This window comes from Erinaceus europaeus, chromosome X (genome assembly GCF_950295315.1).
Source record: "Erinaceus europaeus chromosome X, mEriEur2.1, whole genome shotgun sequence".
Lineage (NCBI taxonomy): Eukaryota > Metazoa > Chordata > Mammalia > Eulipotyphla > Erinaceidae > Erinaceus > Erinaceus europaeus.
Window position 1 is genome coordinate 26,747,474 of NC_080185.1, and position 19,108 is coordinate 26,766,581.

General features: G+C 39.5%; 1 protein-coding gene across 1 annotated transcript; it reads left to right on the forward strand.

Moving 5' to 3' along the window:
• The first annotated feature begins 1,030 nt into the window (after nt 1-1,030).
• Nucleotides 1,031-18,088, forward strand: RAP2C (RAP2C, member of RAS oncogene family). Its single transcript, XM_007517019.3, has 4 exons — nt 1,031-1,270; nt 1,396-2,230; nt 4,674-4,983; nt 15,498-18,088. The coding sequence occupies exons 2-3, from the start codon at nt 1,958-1,960 to the stop codon at nt 4,950-4,952; spliced, it is 552 nt and encodes a 183-aa protein (XP_007517081.1). The 5' UTR covers nt 1,031-1,270; nt 1,396-1,957; the 3' UTR covers nt 4,953-4,983; nt 15,498-18,088.
• The last annotated feature ends 1,020 nt before the right edge of the window (nt 18,089-19,108 follow it).

Sequence of the window (19,108 nt, forward strand, 5' to 3'; positions counted from 1 at the left end):
AATCAAATCTTAAAAAAAAAAAATGGAAACAGTGTTTAACATTGGAAACACTTGCTTTTTGTGTCCCACTGACTGTAAAGGATGACTCTTTTAACTTGAAAGTGAAGTAGAATGTCATGCAAATAGTGTGCTCGCAAGCAATAAAGGCTAAAAGAAAACAGCCTGCTGGACCAAACAATCACCAATCAACTCTTCCCTGAATGTTGACTACCTTTCCTGCTGTGTAGCAGTAGGAAGCAAATCTGGCCAGTTTACCCTTTTTGAGGTAGAGTCTCAATAAAGCTGAGTTTAAGTAGAGTGCCAAGGAATCTGCAGTCCTGTCGTTCCGCTCCCCCACCTCCTCCATTTAGTATTAAGAAAGGGACGACATTGAATTTTGCTGGTGTGCTGGTGGTATAAAGGTGCTTATGTCAGATGATAAAAGAACTCGGTGTGTATTGAATCATTCGCCCTGCACAAGTCAAGTAAAAACCCACCGCACAGCAAAGGTAAGGACTAGTGGAGTCGAGGAGTGAATTGCATGAGGTTCTTAGATAACTAGCAATTGGCTGAAATACCAGGGAAGAGCATAAACTTTCTTGGGTATTTTCATTTCCACTTCCAGTCCCCAGGGATGTTTGGCGTCCTTGTCTTAGATTATTCCTGGAGGTCCTGAACCTCTCCACTTCTGTGATCAACTCAAGTCCGTAGGTCCGGCTCGGGGAGGCGGGGATACAGAGGGGCTTCAATGGGCTAGGGGTGGTAGTGGGGCGGGGGGGCGGTTGTGGTGTTGGGGCTGGCCCCAGCAACAGCGGCGGCAGGAACAGTATCAGCAGCTTCAGGGAGGAGGCAAAGGTTGTCCCGCTGACGGTCCCAGACAGGCCCTTTGCCAAGGCTCCAGGTCCCGTTCCGAAACTGTCCCTGATTGCCTCGCTCAGTAGGGCGCGGCCCCAGCGGCACCCAGTTCGCCAGGGAGAGGTGGGACTTTCCCCACCGGAAGTGATCCAGTCCAGACTCAGGGAACTGGGGCAGCTCAGCCAGTGTGTCAGGGAAACCCTTCCGGGTGTGTAATGCTGGGGGGGTGGGGGTGGGGGGGTGCATGAGGAAGAAAAAAAAAAAGGTGGGTTCGTCCGAGTCCCTGCGGCCGCTGCCGCCGCCGCCGGCAGGGCCCTTGCCCCTTTCCCTTGTGCGAGCGACAGCGCTGGGGCGGCGGTGAGACTGCGGACCCGCGGTGGCCATGGCCTTGGCATAACCGAGCCTCCCGGGCGGCCGGGCGGGTGCAGAAGGCAGGGTAAGCGGTGGCACTGCGGTGGCTGCCGGCTCCGGATGGAAGCGGAGGAGGTGGCAGCTGGGGCTGCTGCTTCGGGGCGGAGGTCTCAGGGTAACAAGCCCACCCCACCCCTTTTCTTCTTCCAGGTTGGACGACGCGAGAGGGAGCCGCTGCCCAGAGAGATCAGCTGAGCTGAGCTGCGGGCAGCGAGGAGAGCGGAGCCCGCAGGCCTGGGCCAGCTCTGCAGCGCCTGCGGGAAGCGGGGGTCCCTGGGCCCCTTTGTGTACAGGGCGGGGGAGGGGTGCCGGGCTGCCCCGGGCTGTGGACTCCTCTGACGCCCGCCTTCCCCGCTGGGGTGCCCTCCCCACTTTAGCGGCCCCCACCCCTTTTCTCCAGAGGGGGGGCCACGATTCACCTCCCACCCTAGCTGGGCTTCTCCAGACTCGCCCTCCTCCCCACGCCCCCTGCCTGGGCTGCAGTTCCTATAGGAAGGGCATTACCATCCCATCCCCACCCACCCCGACACTTCGCTCTTTCCCCTCCCCCTCCTTTAACTTCCTCTTCTTCCCCCTTTGGGCCGGCGACTGCTCTGCACTCTCTTCCCCAGTTCGCTGATTTCCGCCCACCTTCCGCCTCGCTTAGCCGCACGGCTGCTGGCGTGTGTTGATTCCCCCCCCTCCTGTTAGGAGCTGGTGAAGGTGAGACTCAATGAGGGAATACAAGGTAGTGGTGTTAGGCAGCGGAGGGGTTGGCAAATCTGCCCTGACTGTGCAGTTTGTCACTGGGACTTTCATTGAGAAATATGACCCCACCATTGAAGATTTCTACCGCAAAGAGATCGAAGTGGACTCTTCTCCCTCCGTACTGGAAATTCTGGACACCGCAGGAACTGAGCAGTTTGCTTCCATGAGAGATCTCTACATCAAAAACGGCCAAGGTTTTATCCTGGTTTACAGTCTGGTTAATCAACAGTCTTTTCAGGTAACCGAACCAAGTCTTGTAATTTGTTGGAAGGGGGTGTGGTGATCTTACATTCACTTCTGGTTTGCTTGAACCCTGCGTTAATGACTATGTTTTGCGTTTGAAAGTTAGGCATGGCGCATTTCTGAGGTTACTCCTAGCACGGAAAAGTATCAGGCTGTTTCTATCAAGAGTCGAAAAGTAACAACCGTCAACGAATATTTCAGTTTTAACTCAAAGAAAAGTGAAGGAACAGTTCGATCTGTGTATATTTGCCTCAGAATATTTCCTTCTGCAGTTGCTTGTTCAATTCAACAAGTATTGACTAATATGCTCAATTAAACAACATTTAACAGACACTGTCAGGGCAAATAGGTCACCTTAGAAAGAATATTATTTGGAGCCAGTTAACTATTGCACAGACAACTCTTCTGTGTTGGCGTTCTCTCTTTCCCACTCTCTGTTGTCACGCAAGTTTCTCTACCAGGTGCATAAATCTTACTGCTTAGAGATGAAGAATTCAAGACCTGCCTCCCAGGCATTTTCCTTAGTTGAGGTGTGTGAAGGAAAGTTACTGATTGAAAAGACTAGTACCTATAATTAATAGCCAACAGAATTCCACTATGACTCATTTTCTGCAGTTGATAGAAATTTTTTATATCACGATAAATCCACTATATTTTATATCACTATATTTATAGAATATATAAGAGACTTTTAAACCTACTTGGTTGACCTAACCAGATGTGGTCCTATTTCCTTGTAAAATCTATCCCAGCCTTCACTGGGACTTGAACTGAAGGTTTCGTGTTATTTCCCGAGAGGCAATGAATGGTGCTATTTGTTCCTTAAAAATAAATAACCTCATATTGACCCATTATATTGACCTTCATTGATTTAGGAAATGACTATATATTTTTTCTTCATTTAAAGGTATGCACTTAATGTTGTTTACTTAGGAGACATTAAGTGCCTTAGCCAATACTCTGTACTAACTCCACTTTTGTATTTTAAACTTAAGTACTCTAGTGAACAACTCTTGAGTAAACCAGAGTTGCTGTAATCCTGAGTAAAGTTCATTTTATATTGGCTTAAATTCTGAAAGAGAGAGAGATCCTAACACACACACACACACCCCCAAGTGCCAAAGTAACACAAGATATTTCTTGCTAAAAGATGGACCGAAGATTTGTTATTCCTTTTGCTGACTTTCTTGCGCCTGAAGATCTTTTGAAGTTTTTTTTTTAAAAAAATGAGATTTTCATTATATCTACTTCTTTTATAGACAAGGAGTCACTGATAGTCTTTTAGCAGAGACTTAATACTCTTACACCCAGATGTCCTAACTTTGGAGTCGTTGCTGAAGTTGTGTTTCTTTAATAGGGGGAGGACTTTAACATAGAAGAGGGGCTTGATCCATGGTCAGACAAAATTAGTGCAGAGTATCTATTTGTGCAAATGACTGTATGTTCTTGTAAATTTTTAGCCTCCTATTTTCTTTTCATCCTGCCTGTGAATATTCTGCTTACTGTAACCACTCAAATCAAACATGGTTTATTTTAAGCTAAATCTTTCAGACTATGGCAGATCAAAAAAAAAATATGATGTTAGCATTACATCTCTAAAATGCACCTAAACTAATCCTTCCCAATCTAAAGTTTATTCTACTCAAGCATTGTTAAGGCTTTTTTAAAAAATATAATTAGTTGCAATTACTCAGCAAAAGTAGTTCACATGCCAAACAGTCTCAAGTAGTAAAAGTGAACATGGGCAAAGAAAAGCATGACTTCTTCCAGCTCAGATTCCCTCCAGCGTTTTCCTTCCCATGAACTGCTCACTGTCAAGACAATGGTTTCTAGTGGATTTAAGTGTGTTTTAAAGTGTTTTGATTTTAATGGGATAAAGGCATAACTCTAAATTTACAGCGAGAGATTTTTATGTGTAAATCTGTTTTCACTTTGGTCCTCTAGACATGACAAAGTGTTTTTTGTCTCCACCTCCCTCCCCCAAACACTTTCTCTTAAGCTTTCTTGCAAAAAGGCTAAGAATGCATAGATGCTACAATCCTGTGCTAGGATCAGATGTTACCAGGAGTGATGACAAGTTAGCAGGTTTAAGAAGGTCAGACACCCTCACGTAGACATGAATCCATCATACTTGGGGATTTTCTTCTTAAATCAGTATAGACTCTAGCGGGGGTAGGGGAGAAGTTCTCAAATGCATCCTGAGATCAATGTACACCCAGTATTTAAATTCTTAACAGAAACCCAGCAGGTAGGGCTTGTGAAGGTGATCTGGAGTTTCTATTTAATGGAGATTAAAAGACATTTTCTCTGTTGGGTATGTGGTTTTGTTTTGGGTTCACTTTCTGTACTCACTGAGGGATGACTTTTTGTGATATAGTAATGCTTGTATTATCGGTATGCAAACAATATAATTTTTCTATTTCTTTGTGATTAAATAGGATATCAAACCAATGAGAGATCAGATTGTCAGAGTGAAGAGATATGAGAAAGTCCCGCTAATCCTGGTAGGAAATAAAGTGGATCTGGAACCCGAACGAGAGGTTATGTCTTCAGAAGGCAGAGCTCTGGCTCAAGAGTGGGGCTGTCCTTTCATGGAGACATCGGCAAAAAGTAAATCAATGGTGGATGAACTTTTTGCTGAGATCGTCAGACAAATGAACTATTCATCCCTGCCCGAGAAGCAAGATCAGTGTTGTACAACTTGTGTTGTCCAGTAAAGATAACCTCAGTCATGGCCATACCGAGCAGGTTAGTTTATTCATGGAAACACATGAGCCACAGAATGTTCTGTGTTTTATCAAGTGTCACAAAAGCTCATTAATGCTAATACATACACGTTGCACTGCCTGCAGTTTCTTTCAAAGTAACATTTTCCTTTGCACAGAATAACAGCTTTCTATGTAGAAAATCTCAGAAGTACAGATAAGGAAAACAAAGGTAAGAAATTGCCTGTGTTCCCATCACCAAGATTTATTTTTTACAGTGAGTTATTCATCTCTGTATGCTTGATTGATCACATTCCTCTGGGGTGGGATGAGATAAAGGCTAATGCACCTTTTCCCTGTTTTGGTAATTCAGCATCAAAATGCACAAGAGAATGCTCAATGATTTCCAGAGATGATTAGTTTTATGTTTCCTTGTCTTTGCTTATTCAGGCCAGCAAGCTACTATTATTGAAATCATCACTTTTCAAATCACTCAAACACTTTATCTTAACAGTAAGATTATTTAATCAATTTCATTTATCTGTACCTTGCACTTTAGTGACTTAAGTGATCTCTGCTAGTAACTAATTATAGGATCTCCATATATCTTAGCTTCTTTGTGAATGTATGAACTAAATGATACTCCCATTGAATCATTTGTTTTGTGATGGAAGGCACAATCCCCAAGCACAGGGAAAAAAAGATCTCATTGATAATAACAAAAGCATTCCAACATTTGATGTAAATGATTCCTTAACAAGTTTTTCTTTTTTAATGAAAGACTTTTTGACAAAGTAAGAATATATAGTTACTGAGCATTTAAAAGGTGATTATTTTATTCATATTGTGATATTTTAATCTAGATTGCAAGCGAGCAGGTAGTCTCACTTAGACAGTAACACTTAGATAATAAGCTAAAACAGCCAATATCCTGGATGACTGAGAAACCATAGCAAATGCCAGAGTGGCTTGAAGATATCAGGAAAGGAATTGATTGTTTTGAGCCAAGACTGACCTCAAGTCTAGGAGGCAGTTTTACAAATGGCAACAGGCATTTCAGATCGCAGAGGATTCCTAATCAAAGGTCTGACTTTATATATGCTCCCTAGAGAAAAGACTAGCGGTCTCCAATTTGTCTTTTCAGACAAGATCTCTGTGAAAGCAGTGTCATCATTGAAAATGAAGGATGGCAACAGCGCTTTCTTTATTCAGAATGACTTTACTCATCAGCTTTTAGCATACCAGAATAAGATGAAAACCTAATTTATTCTCTTTTACCTGTTAATTTAGAAAGTCACTATTCAGATTGCAAACCAGCATATGTTTTGTTGATAGTGTCAGACTGGGCAATTTAGTCTCTGAAACAGTCACCAGGAGGATGTAAGTGATCAAGACCTGTGTTATTTTCATAATCTCTGATCTTAAATTGTAAACCAGCTTCAAGTTTGCACAAGTTTTGTGCAGAGATTGTGTCTTTACCATAATGTTCTGTTTCTGTCTGACACTTTCAACTGGGTAAATGACAAGTTGTACATGTTTTAGTTTTATCACCTTTATAAAAAAAAGTTAACCAACTCAAACACAGTGTTCCTACTTTTTTTTCCACCATTGATGTAGACAGCTCTCAGAAGTAAGCTGAACAAAAAACTGGGTTCATACGTGTAGAGGTCAGATTGACAAATGGATAATTGCTAAAGCTATTTTTAACTCTTTCCTTTTTTTGTTTGTTTTGAACTTACCTAATTTTACAACTTTTGTGATCTAAATCCATTTGCTTGCTTACCCGCTAGAGCAGTTAGACTTTTTCTGTGCTCCTAAGCCATGTGTACATTTTTCATTCTTTACACAGTCAGAAAATATGAAAACAGGTAAGTGCTCCTTTTCAGAATATCCCGTTATAACTATGTAGTTGCCTGTGTAGGTTTTGTAAGCGGAAAATAAAATTGAAGGCAAGAACCTTGACATAAAGTATCTAATCAGTTGAATTTCTTAAAAATATTAGAGGGATTCCATGGCCAAGACCTTTTAGAACAAAGCACAGTCTGCTGTTCTGATATAAAGTTGATCTGTTGTGTGTAAGAATCTGTAAGAGGTTTCATAAAGTTTGTATACTTGCTCATTGTTTCTCTAAAAAATAAAACAGGCCATAGAATTTAACTCCTGTAACTGGAGTCATGGAGTTCCAAAATCTACCAGTTCTAGGTCTAGATTGAAAATTAAAGTTTGCCAAGTAAAAAGTGATTTGAGAATTCTGTCTCCTTAATAATTAGAAGAGTCATTTTTCCAAGTTAGGAAGAATCAGACTTAAATAAGAGGCTTGACTGCTGTCTATTGGTTGCTTGTAATGGAAAGGGAAAAACTATTAAGTCTCTGAGACTTGCTCCTGATAATTCCTCGCATTTATTTCTTTATCGCCCGTCAATTTGGGTCGACAGCCTGTTGCCCAACACCTGTTTATCTGCATGGCTCCCAGGACTGTTTCCTCACCTTTCACTCTCCCACTGGCAATAATCTCAGTGGAAGTTTGGAAGCAAAGCCGGATTCGTTGCTGCTTAGGGGGCTGTGTTCCTTGCCGACCCGAGGGGCCTGTCATCAAATGCTTTTTTAAAATGTTTATTTATTTATTTCCTTGTTGTTTTTATTGTTGTTGCAGTTATTACTGTTGTTATTGATGTCGTCGTTGTTGGGTAGGACAGAGAGAAATGGAGAGAGGAGGGAAAGACAGAGAGGGAGAGAGAAAGAGTGACACCTCAGACCTGCTTCACTGCCTGTGAAGCGCCTCCCCCGCAGTTTTACGCTTTCTTTTACTGTGCAACAGCAGGTTAATAGAAACCTTGGTCAGTGTGGGAGCCCTGCTTTGATTTTTTATTAACTGTCTCAGAGTTACTCGGGACTGGGAGAAATAACCGACAGCTATTTTGGTTGCTGAGAATGTTGACTGTGTTGTTAATAATCTCACAATACCATAAAAGAAGCAGGTCGCAGTGCCTTTGGGATTTCTGGGGGGAAAGGAGAGACCATCAGTCAGTCAGTAAGGAGCTTTCTAAACATTCTGGGTTTCTTGTTGAGGGAACTGGTCCGCTGAATAGCTGAATAGCAGAATAGCTCTCCTCTACTACTAGATGGTAGTAGCATTCTCTCTGCCTCCTCCCCAGTTGTGGGGAACAAAACCATCTTCAGATATTGTTTCCCAAGGGGGCAAAACCCTGACTAAGAATCACTGGTACAGAGGAACTGAGAGTCAGTAGCAGTTGAGTCAGGGCTTGAAGAATGGGTAGGATTTAAAATACCTGGGGGGAAGGGCAGAAGCAATTTCTAAAAATATCTTTACGGAAGAGAGCAAAATAATGTCCTAGGGTGCCCTGTTGATGCCCTGAAAGGTAGTTTGGAAATACAATAAAGATAACTCTCCTTCCCTCAAAAAGTGCCAGTCTGTCATATACCTTTTTCAGCAAATAGTATGTTATTCAGGATTCTTCATGACCTCCTATATCTCAGTCTCACAGCCCAGTGTTGATGGGTATTATTTACAAAAATAAATGAGAATTAGGGAGGTGGTGGTGCAGTGGGTTAAGTGCACATGGTGCAAGCACAAGGAGTGGCCTAAGGATCCCTGTCTGAGCTCCTGGCTCCCCACCTGCAGGGGAGGTCATTTCACAGGCAGTGAAGTAGGTCTGCAGGTGTCTGTCTTTCTCTCCCCCTCTCTGTCTTCCCCTTCTCTTGAGTTCTCTCTGTTCTATCCAACAATAACAATAATAACAACAACAAGGGCCACAAAATGGGATAAATGACCTCCAGGAGCAATGGACTTGTAGTGCAGGCACCGAGCTCTAGCGATATCCCTGGAGGCAAAAAAAAAAAAAAAAAAGAAAGAAAAAAAAGGAATAAGAAAGGGTGTTCTTTATGGTTTGCAAGATTTTATCCTTTTTCTCAGTGCATTAAGGAATGATTCTCTCAATGAGAGTAAATGGTGCACACAAGTACCAAACACCAGAAATCAAGCAGAAAGAACAAAGATCATTATTTATGTCAGCCCCAGTTCATTATATATGTCAGCCTGAAGAAAAAGGGAGATTCTTGATTCAAGACTAGCACATCATTTCACGTGGCAGCAGAATGCCCGGGACGTTAACAAAGGCTCCTGAGAGGCTGAACCATCTATGAATGTCATTGTAGTCTAGCAGGCCTTCCTATTTCTAAACACAGTGGAATTGATTAGCATTTTCAGGGGTTTTTGCTCTCAGAAAATATGTAGAATCAGACGAGTCTCTAATCTTTATCCAGCCTTTCATTAGATTTGCTATTCTAGGACTTTAACAAACGGAAAGGGGAAAATCATAAAAATTAAATAATGTATATTTTATCATTTTAAAACTTTATTTTGTTGTTGTTATTATTATTATTATTATTATTATTACACTGCTCAGTTCTGACTTGAGGTAGTACCCAGGACTAGGAATTGAACCAAGGTCTTTGGAGCCTCTGGCAGGAGAGTCGTTTGCATAATAATTATGCTATCTCTTTGCCCTTTTTTTTTTTGTACTTTAAAATGCTGATAGTCTGTTGCAAGTTAAATATCAACCCTATCAGTAAAACTCTGGGGTGGAATTCTGTTGCAGAAGTTACAGTTTAGATAGGTAACTTCCCCCTCCCTGTCCTATTTTGCATATCACTTTGAGTGGTAAAGAAAGCTTGTTTCAACTGTTCACTTGTCTTTCAGTTCACAGGGATACAGCCTTTGGCTTGATGGCTCTGATTAGAAGAAGCAGCTTGCTTTGAAATAGTGTATAAAGTGGAGACCTGCAATAGGCCACATACAAAATGGGGAAATTGAGTCCCCTCACCCTTTTTGACCCTTAATTCTCCTAGACTTAGATTCCTGGTTTGGGACTGCTAGTGGTTCCTTACTTTTTTAGACCTTTTCTAGGTGTTGAGGTGTTTGGTGTTCGGGATGATTTTTTTTTTTTGTATGCCTGTCTCTCTTTAACTGCTTCCTTTTAACCTCAAGATTAGGCTTTATTGCAGAATGAAATGCATATAAGCCACTCAGTTTTACTTCATTACCTCCTTGGCTTAGAAGGGACCATCAGTGAGCAGAAGTCACAACAATTGCATCACGGAGTTGGAGTCATGCCACCGAGGAAGTATTCTAGCCATACTACAGGAAAGATTCCCCTTATGGGATTACTTCTCAGTGGAATCTTAAAATCTGTAAGCTAATATCACTAAGGAAAACTTAAAGTCCAGTCAGCTGTTGGAAAAACTTACCCTATCAGAAAGCACACTCCCACATTCCTTTGATTAGCTATGGTCTTAGAAATATTAAATTCAGAAGAAAAGCAGTGAAAGTTGAGAGGAGCAGTACCCTACCTGTTCTGTTTCAAACTAGCAGCTGGGATCAGCCAGTTTATTGCCCTCTCACTGCTTCTTATTTCTGTGGATAGGCATAATCACCGAAGTCTCAGAACTGAGCTCAATAACTTTTATTTACAATGAGTTTAGGCTAGAGATTTTTTTTTTCCTTTCGCTAAAGTCACTATAAACTTTTTGAAGCATAGTTCCCTCATTCAAGCAATCTGTGCCATAGGTTTCACCTTTGTCTGTCTGTTTAATGAGTGACAGATGAGTACTTTGAATGGTCTAATCTTCCCACCCACCCCCAGAATTCTTTAATATGATGTTAATTAGGATAGAGATACTAAAGATGCTTATCAAAAACCTCTACCAACAGAACTCTAACCTAGTGTTTTGCTAATGTTGCTAACCTTTTACTTGGATAAGAACATGTGAAGGGAATTAGTTATTTTTTTTAAATTCCCTTGGTATGGATTGACTGCCAATGTTCGTGTCCAGCAGAGAAGCAATTACAGAAGCCAGAACTTCAAACTTCTGCACCCCATAAAGAATTTTGGTCCTTACTCCCAGAGGGGGAGAAATGTTAAGGGAAGATGACCAGTGTGCTCTGAATTCCAGTTACATCAGGAACAGGAGAGAGGAGAGGATAAAAGGAAGGACATCTGGAAGTAGCAGTAGGTTTGGGTGTTACTTAGAAAGGAAGGGAAAGTAGGACCATAGGAAAAAATGGGGCAAATAGATACAAGTATAGATAGATAATTGCAGAAATAATAGTAAACGTGGATCTGTGACCTTGAGAGAACTACATTTACCAGTGGAGGGAATGGGGACACAGAACTCTGGTGGTGGGAACAGTGTGGAACAGATACCTCTGTTATCTCATAATCTGTAAATCAGTATTAAGTCACTAATAAAATTAACAAATAAAAAGAAAAGAAGATCCCTGTCTATGAAATGAGTAGGATAAATTAAAAGATTTTTTAAAAGTCCTTTGGTTAAATCTCCAAAGTATCATATCTAACTCTGGAAAAATAAAAACTGATTATGGGGGGAGTCGGGCTGTAGTGCAGCGGGTTAAGCGCAGGTAGCGCAAAGCACAAGGACCGGCATAAGGATCCCGGTTCGAACCCTGGCTCCCCACCTGCAGGGGAGTCGCTTCACAGGCGGTGAAGCAGGTCTGCAGGTGTCTATCTTTCTCTCCCCCTCTCTGTCTTCCCCTCCTCTCTCCGTTTCTCTCTGTCCTATCCAACAATGAAGACAACAACAATAATAACTACAACAATAAAACAACAAGGGCAACAAAAGGGAATAAATAAATAAAATATTTTTAAAAAACTGATTATGGTGTCACCTCAGGGGAGGTAGCATATTGTTCTTGCAGGGGAGGGGGACTTTCATGCCTAAGGTTTCTTGGATTTCAGATTCAATCCCCTAATCATGGGCCAAGATTGAACAGTACTCTGGTTAAACTTAAAAAAAAATTAAATAAAATACAATTGACTATGGGTATACACCTATTTACTATTTAAAAGAGAGAGGGAGAGAGAGAGAAAGGAATGCTAGTAAATACCATTGCATTTAGTAGTGGTAAATCCAGCTAAGCTAAAAAGACATTCATAAACTGTTAAGCTTTCAGGAGCCTTTGTTAATATACCGGGCATTCTGCTGCCACGTGAAAGATGTGCTAGTCTGGAGTCAAGAATGCCCCTTCTTCAAGCTGAACTAATGATCTTTGTTCTTTGAATTTTGTGTTTAGTATGCTTGTGTACCAATATATCCCACTTGGGAGATCGTATTTAATAATTTCCAGAGCAAAAGGTTTGGTCTGTTTTGAGTTGTTTTTTTTTTTAGACACTTCCATAATAAAACCAAGGTTTTGTTTTTTTTGTTTTTAAAGACCAGCTAAGCCAGAGTTTGATCAGAAGCTTCCAGAGTTAAGATTTGTTGGGTGTTTTGCTGGAAACTTGAGAGTGAGCACAAGGGTCATTTGTGTTCTATCTCACATGTAGCAACTTATCCTTCTGTGATGTCAGTATCCCCAGAGTTAAAAAGTATGAGCTTTACCAGCAGCCTTTGAAACGGCTGTTTTTTTTTAATGACTGAGAATTATTTGTACACTGAAAACTTTGCTGTCATAGTGTGAAGCAATAATATTTAGATTTCACATTTTATGAAATTATAATCTGAGAGAGACTGTCCTTTCTGCAAAATGCAAACTTTTGCTTCAGGGTTTTTTACTGCAGAGAGTTATAATTTATTACTCCTTTGAAAGGTAACTACTTGGTATTAATATTCTATTGGTTTAATGGTATGTCTCATACTAACTGTTATAGAGTCTGACCTGGACTTTATCTGCTTCTGATTTCACTTCACTGGTGTCATCTGGTGGGAAACATTGCCTATATCCATTTTTTTCTAATATACCCTAGACTATGTTAAAATGTAAAACTACTTCCTCAGCTTTATTTCAGGGAATACTTAAACTCTGAAGTCTTTCCTATTTAAAACCCTGATTAAACTTGACAATCCCAAACTTGTCTTTTTTTAAAAACCAAGTTTGTATGTGCTATTTACTTCTTTTTAATGAAAGAAATAGAAACTAGAGCACTTCTCAGGTCTGGCTCAAGGTGCTGAGGATTGAACCTGGGGCCTCAGAGTCGCAGGCATGAAAGCCTTGTGTATAACCAGTATGCTGTCACCCTAGCCCCTCTCTCAAACCTTTTATAGAAGATGTACCCATTTATACTGAGGGAAGTCATGTCTGAAGGACATTCATAAAGTCCCAAGTTCAATCCCTGGCACCCCATATACAGGAAAAGCTACTCTGGTTCTCTAACCTCGTTTCTCATTAACTAAATCTTTAAAAATTCTTCACAGTAAATTGCATATATAATGAAGCTAATGTGTTTAAATAGGTATGAAAATTCAAGTGAGGCTAAAATAGATAAAGGCCTTCAGATATCAAAGATAAATAACTGTGATCTTCTTATAAATTTGTACCATAGTGGCGGAATGGAAAAATACATGTTTATAAATTTTATAAGGTAACTTTGATATCGCTGTATGTGATAATTTAAAACAGGCATGAAAGGAAAGAATTTCAGTGTTGAGGAAACAGGACTTACTTAGGTTAAGTATCCTAATTAACTATTTTCTTTTTTTTTTTATTTCTCTATTGGGGGATTAATGTTTTACAGTCGACAGTAAATACAATAGTTTTTACATGCATAACATTTCCTAGTGCAACCCCCACTAGGTCCTCTGCCATCATGTTCCAGGACCTGAACCCTCCCCTCCCCCCACCTACCCCAGAGCCTTCTACTTTGGTGCAATACACCAACTCCAGTCCAAGTTCTGCTTAATGTTTTCTCTTTTGATCTTGTTTTTCAACTTCTAATTTACTTTTTTTTTTTTTGTCTCCAGAGTTATTGCTGGGGCGTGGTGCCTGCACTGCTCCTGGAGGCTATTTTCCCCCTTTTGTTGCCATTGTTGTTTATCATTGTTATTATTATCGCTGTTGTTGTTGTTGGATAGGACAGAGAAATCGAGAGAGGATGGGAAGACAGAGAGGGAAGAAAAAGATAAACACTTGCTGCAGACCTGCTTCACCGCTTGTGAAGCGACCCCCTCCACCACCACCCCCTCCCCCCGCAGGCAGGGAGCCCGGGGCTGGAACCGGGATCTTTACACTGGTCCTTGCGCTTTGCCACCTGTGCGCTTAACCACTGTGCTACTTCCTGGCCCCCGACTATTTTCTATAACTGAAAAAATATTTTCATTTTAATTGGAAAATGTTTCTCTAATGATTTATTTTAAATTATTTTATGTATTTAGTTATTTATCTTTAATGATAGAGATACAAAGGGAATGATACAGGGAGAGAAAGCACTACCCAGCTCTGGCTTATGGTGGTGCTGGAAATTGAACTTGGAACCTTAAGAGTCTCAGGCATGAAAGACTTTTACATAATCATTATGCCGTTTCCCTATCCCTCTATAATATTGTCTAAAGGGACAAGCCTTTGCTCTTTTTCTCCTAATGTATTGAGGTAATACTGAGCAGAGAAAGTATATATATATGTATATATATATATGGTTTGTTTTTTTGCTACCAGGGCTAGGGCTCAGTACCTGCATAACTCCACCAATCCTGGTGGCCATTTCTTTTCTCTTTCTTTTTGATGGGGGGGGGGAGATAGAGAGAGAGAGAGAGAGAGAGAGAGAGAGCTGCAGCACTACTCCACTACTCATGAAGCTTCCCTCTACAGATGTGGACCAGAGGTTGAAGCTTGATCAAGAAGTTCTCTTGGGCTCTGAATACCCAAAGAAATAATATCAATGGTAGAGCTCATAGATTACCTTACATTGGTTTCACCTGGCTTTCTTTCATAGTTGGAATTCTACTCTTTATTTTTGACTTTAGTATTTTTATCTTCTATACTAAAAGTATATTCCACTTGATCCAACAGAGCTAAAGGACACTGTGCCTAAATGATAGATTTCCACCCTTCTAGTTACTATCATGAGGGAAATAGACCATGGGAGAAAATATTTCAACTATATGAGCAGAGACTGAGGAATCCCAATTATGGGATCATTTCTTATTTAGAGAATGTTTAAAATGGGCAGCCAAAATAAGAACTCTGAGCTACTGCTATCATTTAGCAGCTAATCTGAGTTGGGATACATAGGCGTCAGTGAAGAGTTGAACCCTGATTAATATCATTCTCATTTTTTTACTCTCAATTCTAAGTTTGAAAATTTATTCATGCACATAATTAATATGCATTTAATTCTGTTGTCTCACATTAAAAATATGAAGAGGCTAAATTCAAAGTCGAAGTAACATTTGCCATTTTACACATACAATAAGATCTTTTTAAAACCAGCAAGAGCTTTTGTAATATTGTACAAAGTATAATGACATTTTCAAGCCCCAGAGTAGCAATATGCATACATAGCATAGCGTATCCAATACATCATCATCACTGTGTTTCTGATTTTAATAACTTTTTTGAACCACCGAAAATTCCTTAAACTGATGAAGGATCACAGTCATATTGCACCTGAAGATGATTGTTGTGGTATCATTTCTGTAAGTGTGATGTATTTACTGCTAGGAGTATCACTTTTTTTGACTAGTATCCTCATTTTAAGCTAATCTATATTCCTATATTTGATGACTTTTTTATCTTAATTGCAGATAAACTCAGAGGAAATTTGCACAGATGCTGCTTTGGAGAACTTTACAACCTGGGTTGCAGAACTGAGCCTTGGTAAACCTGTCTCTATTACAGCATGTTGCCATACATTTTGTTAAGTGGATAAGGTCTTTGGCCTTCCAGATTCATCGACCTTAAACAGAAATGCTTAGCACATTTCCCATATGTTTAAAATCTGTTCTTTATCAATCAGTCCTTTTATAGCTTTCTAAGTTCTCAATGATCGCTAATATGCAAGAGTTAATTTTTAATATTTTAATTGATTTCTTTAATCAGTTTCTCAACTTGTATTTATTAAATACTCAAGCTCAGTATTACCTACTCAATGCCTTTTAAAAGAAAGTTATAATGGAGAAAAAATTGAGCCTTAAACAAATGGTTACTTCTGTATATTACCTCGCGCCAGTGCTTCGTTCTACTTGTAAAATCTTTCTCCTTTAAACGGTTGGTTAATACTTTGAGACTTTGTTTACGTGTGGCAGTGTTGTAAAAAAGAAATTAAAGATCACACTTTACCTGGATGGGTGGAATATCCCTTTTCTTCTAGTGCAGTTTGTGATGTGTTTTTTGGAGCTAACATATTTGGAAAGTTACAACTGATATTTGAAATTAATTGTAGAGCATTTAGCTGAAGAGTTCAGGATTTGATTCCATTAGGTTTTCACATGTGTTAATCCCATTTACAGCATCGAGTTGCAGCAGTAACATTTTCCTTTCTGTGAAGTGCTAAATTTAGTTATGACCTACTTAGTAATGCCTTTGAAAAGGGATATTGTATCCATGGTAAATGAATTGTGTATCTAAACAGAGATAGCTCAGCTTTGCCTGTCAGGCTTGTAATTGACATCTAGTAGACTTCTGCACATGTAAAATTGAATTCTAATAAAATCATATACACTTTCAAGTTCTTAATATTTGTCTTTCTGACTAATAGTTTAAAGCAATATTTGTTAAAGTTTTCTTGCACTATCACAATTGCTTTTTAGTTATTTCTCAAGAAGCATGTTCGTAGTAGAGACAAAAATCTGTGTAACAGGAGGGAGGATAGCACCAAGTCTCTGGGCTTGTGGGTTTTTTGTTTGTTTGTTTGTCTGTTTGTTTTTTCTGTTTTGTCTCGTTTTTTTTTTCTTTTGCAAATGTGCTTCTAATAGCCATTGCCTTCCATGTTTACCTAATCAGCACATTTTGTCTGAATACTTGAACATTTTAACAGTAACACAGGTAAAGAAACAAAAAGGAGACTTATAAAAAGTAATCTTTTGATTCCGTTTTAACAGCATAACAACAAGCAAGGTTTTTTTGTTTTTTTTTTCCTAGTAGTGATTACAACATTTTGTAAGTTGAGCAGTATTCTATTGTTGGGTTTTCTTTGGTTTTAGTTGTGTGCTTTTTAATTTGCAGGATTTAGTAGCTACAACTCACCTACTGCACCAAAGTTCTCGATCTTAGGAGCCCAGCTTTAGTCATTTGAACATGCTTCTAAATAAAACAAATCAGAACAAAAACCAAAACTGTGCTTGTGATCTGTAATAGCTCAATGACTTTGTCAAGGAAAGCTCTACTATATGCAGTGGTGGTTTATGGAAGGGTGTGGCGATTTGAATTTATATTGTGTGTGCTGTTCAAATAAAGTGATAATCTACATTCATGTGATTTATTGGTCAGCATGGCCACTTATTATTGTGTAGAAATCGATTAAACTTTGATATCCTTTTTTTTTAAACCGTGTTGCATTTGATTCCTGATCAAATTCCCTTTCACAGGGATTTTGAATTTTGAATTGTGACGGTGGAGACCATTGAAAACATTGTTCCGTATTTCTAAACTGCTTGAAATAAATAACTCGTTCAAGTTTGCACTTTAAAATCAAACTTAAAAGTTAACACTCAGCCCAAAGTGGGTTATATGATTATGAATGATCTTTATTAGTGTATAAAATTCTAAAGGAATCAGATAATTCATAATGGTTTACATTTTCTGCACATGGAGTTTTATAGTGCGTCTTTCCTATGATGAGTATTTCCCTTCCTTCCTCTCCCATCCATCTCCCTTTTCTTCTCTGTCCTTTTGTCCCTCTCTCCCTTGTTTCTTCCCCTTCCCTTTAGTGTACATGTGTATCATTGATCTCAGCAGCAAATTTAACTTGAATTCACTTCAGTTAACAGGAATCAGGGGAAAGTGATTTAAAGGTGGTTTCTCCAGCACATTTTAAGAAAAGGGACCAAAAGTTATTTTAGCTTCCTCAATAGATTGCATGTCAAGTTGCTCACTAGAATAATAAATTAATATTAAATGCAATATATGTCTCGTCGCTACTTTGGCATCTGTTTTAGGAGTTGTTCAAATCACCACAGTAGGGCTCTGCAAATAAAATCCTGTAATGATCTAATGTACTGTAACTTTATCAATGAAAGGTAAAAATCGCAACAAGTACAAACATTGAACAATGACCTAGAAAGATTTGTAAAAGTAAAAATTTTCCAATAGATTTCATTCTTGTCATTTTGTAAAACAACCCTGCAGTTCACCTGTTTGTAACTTTTTTAATAAAATAGACATCTGTATTACTGAAGATTGGTTTCTTGAATTATTTGCTGTATTGCAATTTTAGATTTGCTTAATTTGTGACTCTTATATCTGAAAGTCTTTGCTTTTCATCAAAGTAATAATGTGTGTAGCATGTTAACAGAAGTTAAGCATTTCACTTAGTATTCTTGCCTATGTGTGGAGCAAATTGAAATATATCCTAAATTTAGTATTTAATCAATTCAAGTAATTTATAAGTTAGACATGATCTATAATAGGTCAAAGTGAACAATGTATATGACGAGGCCGGGTGGTGGCTCACTGGGTTAAGTACACATAATATGAAACACAAAGACCAGCTCGAGGATCTGGTTTGAGTCCCTGGCTCTCCACCTGCAGGAGAGCCAAGTGCTAAAGCACAAGTGATAAAGCAGAGCTATAGGTATCTTATCTTTCTCTCTCCCTTTCTATCTCCCCCATTTCACTCAATTTCTTTCTGTTCTATATATAGATGCCACAGGAGCAGTGGATTTGTAGTGCAGGCAATGATAACTCTGGAGGCAAAAAAAAAAAAAAGCATGATTTTCCATGTATGGAGAAAGTGGCCCAACTACCAAATTTGTCCAGTTATGGGCTGATTTTTTTGTTTGTTTTTTGTAAAATCGGGCGACTTTTAACTACCTATATACCTAGAGAAACACCTCATTTGTTAGTATCAATGATTGGTCTGTAGCTGCATTTCAGACATCCTGTATATGCTATTCTAGATGTTGTCCTTTCTGAATGAAAGTATTCTCTGGCCTCCTTATTTTCCTTTTTAAAATTTTATTTTCCCTTTTGTTGCCCTTGTTGTTTTTATTGTTGTTGTAGTTCTTGATGTTGTCATTGTTGGATAGGCCAGAGAGAAATGGAGAGAGGAGGGAGAGAGAAAGATAAATACTTGCAGACCTGCTTCACCGCCTGTGAAGCAACTCCCCTGCAGGTGGGGAGCCGGGAGCTTGAACCAGGATCCTTGTGCTGGTCCTTGCGCTTTGCTCCACCTGCGCTTAACCTGCTGTGCTACCGC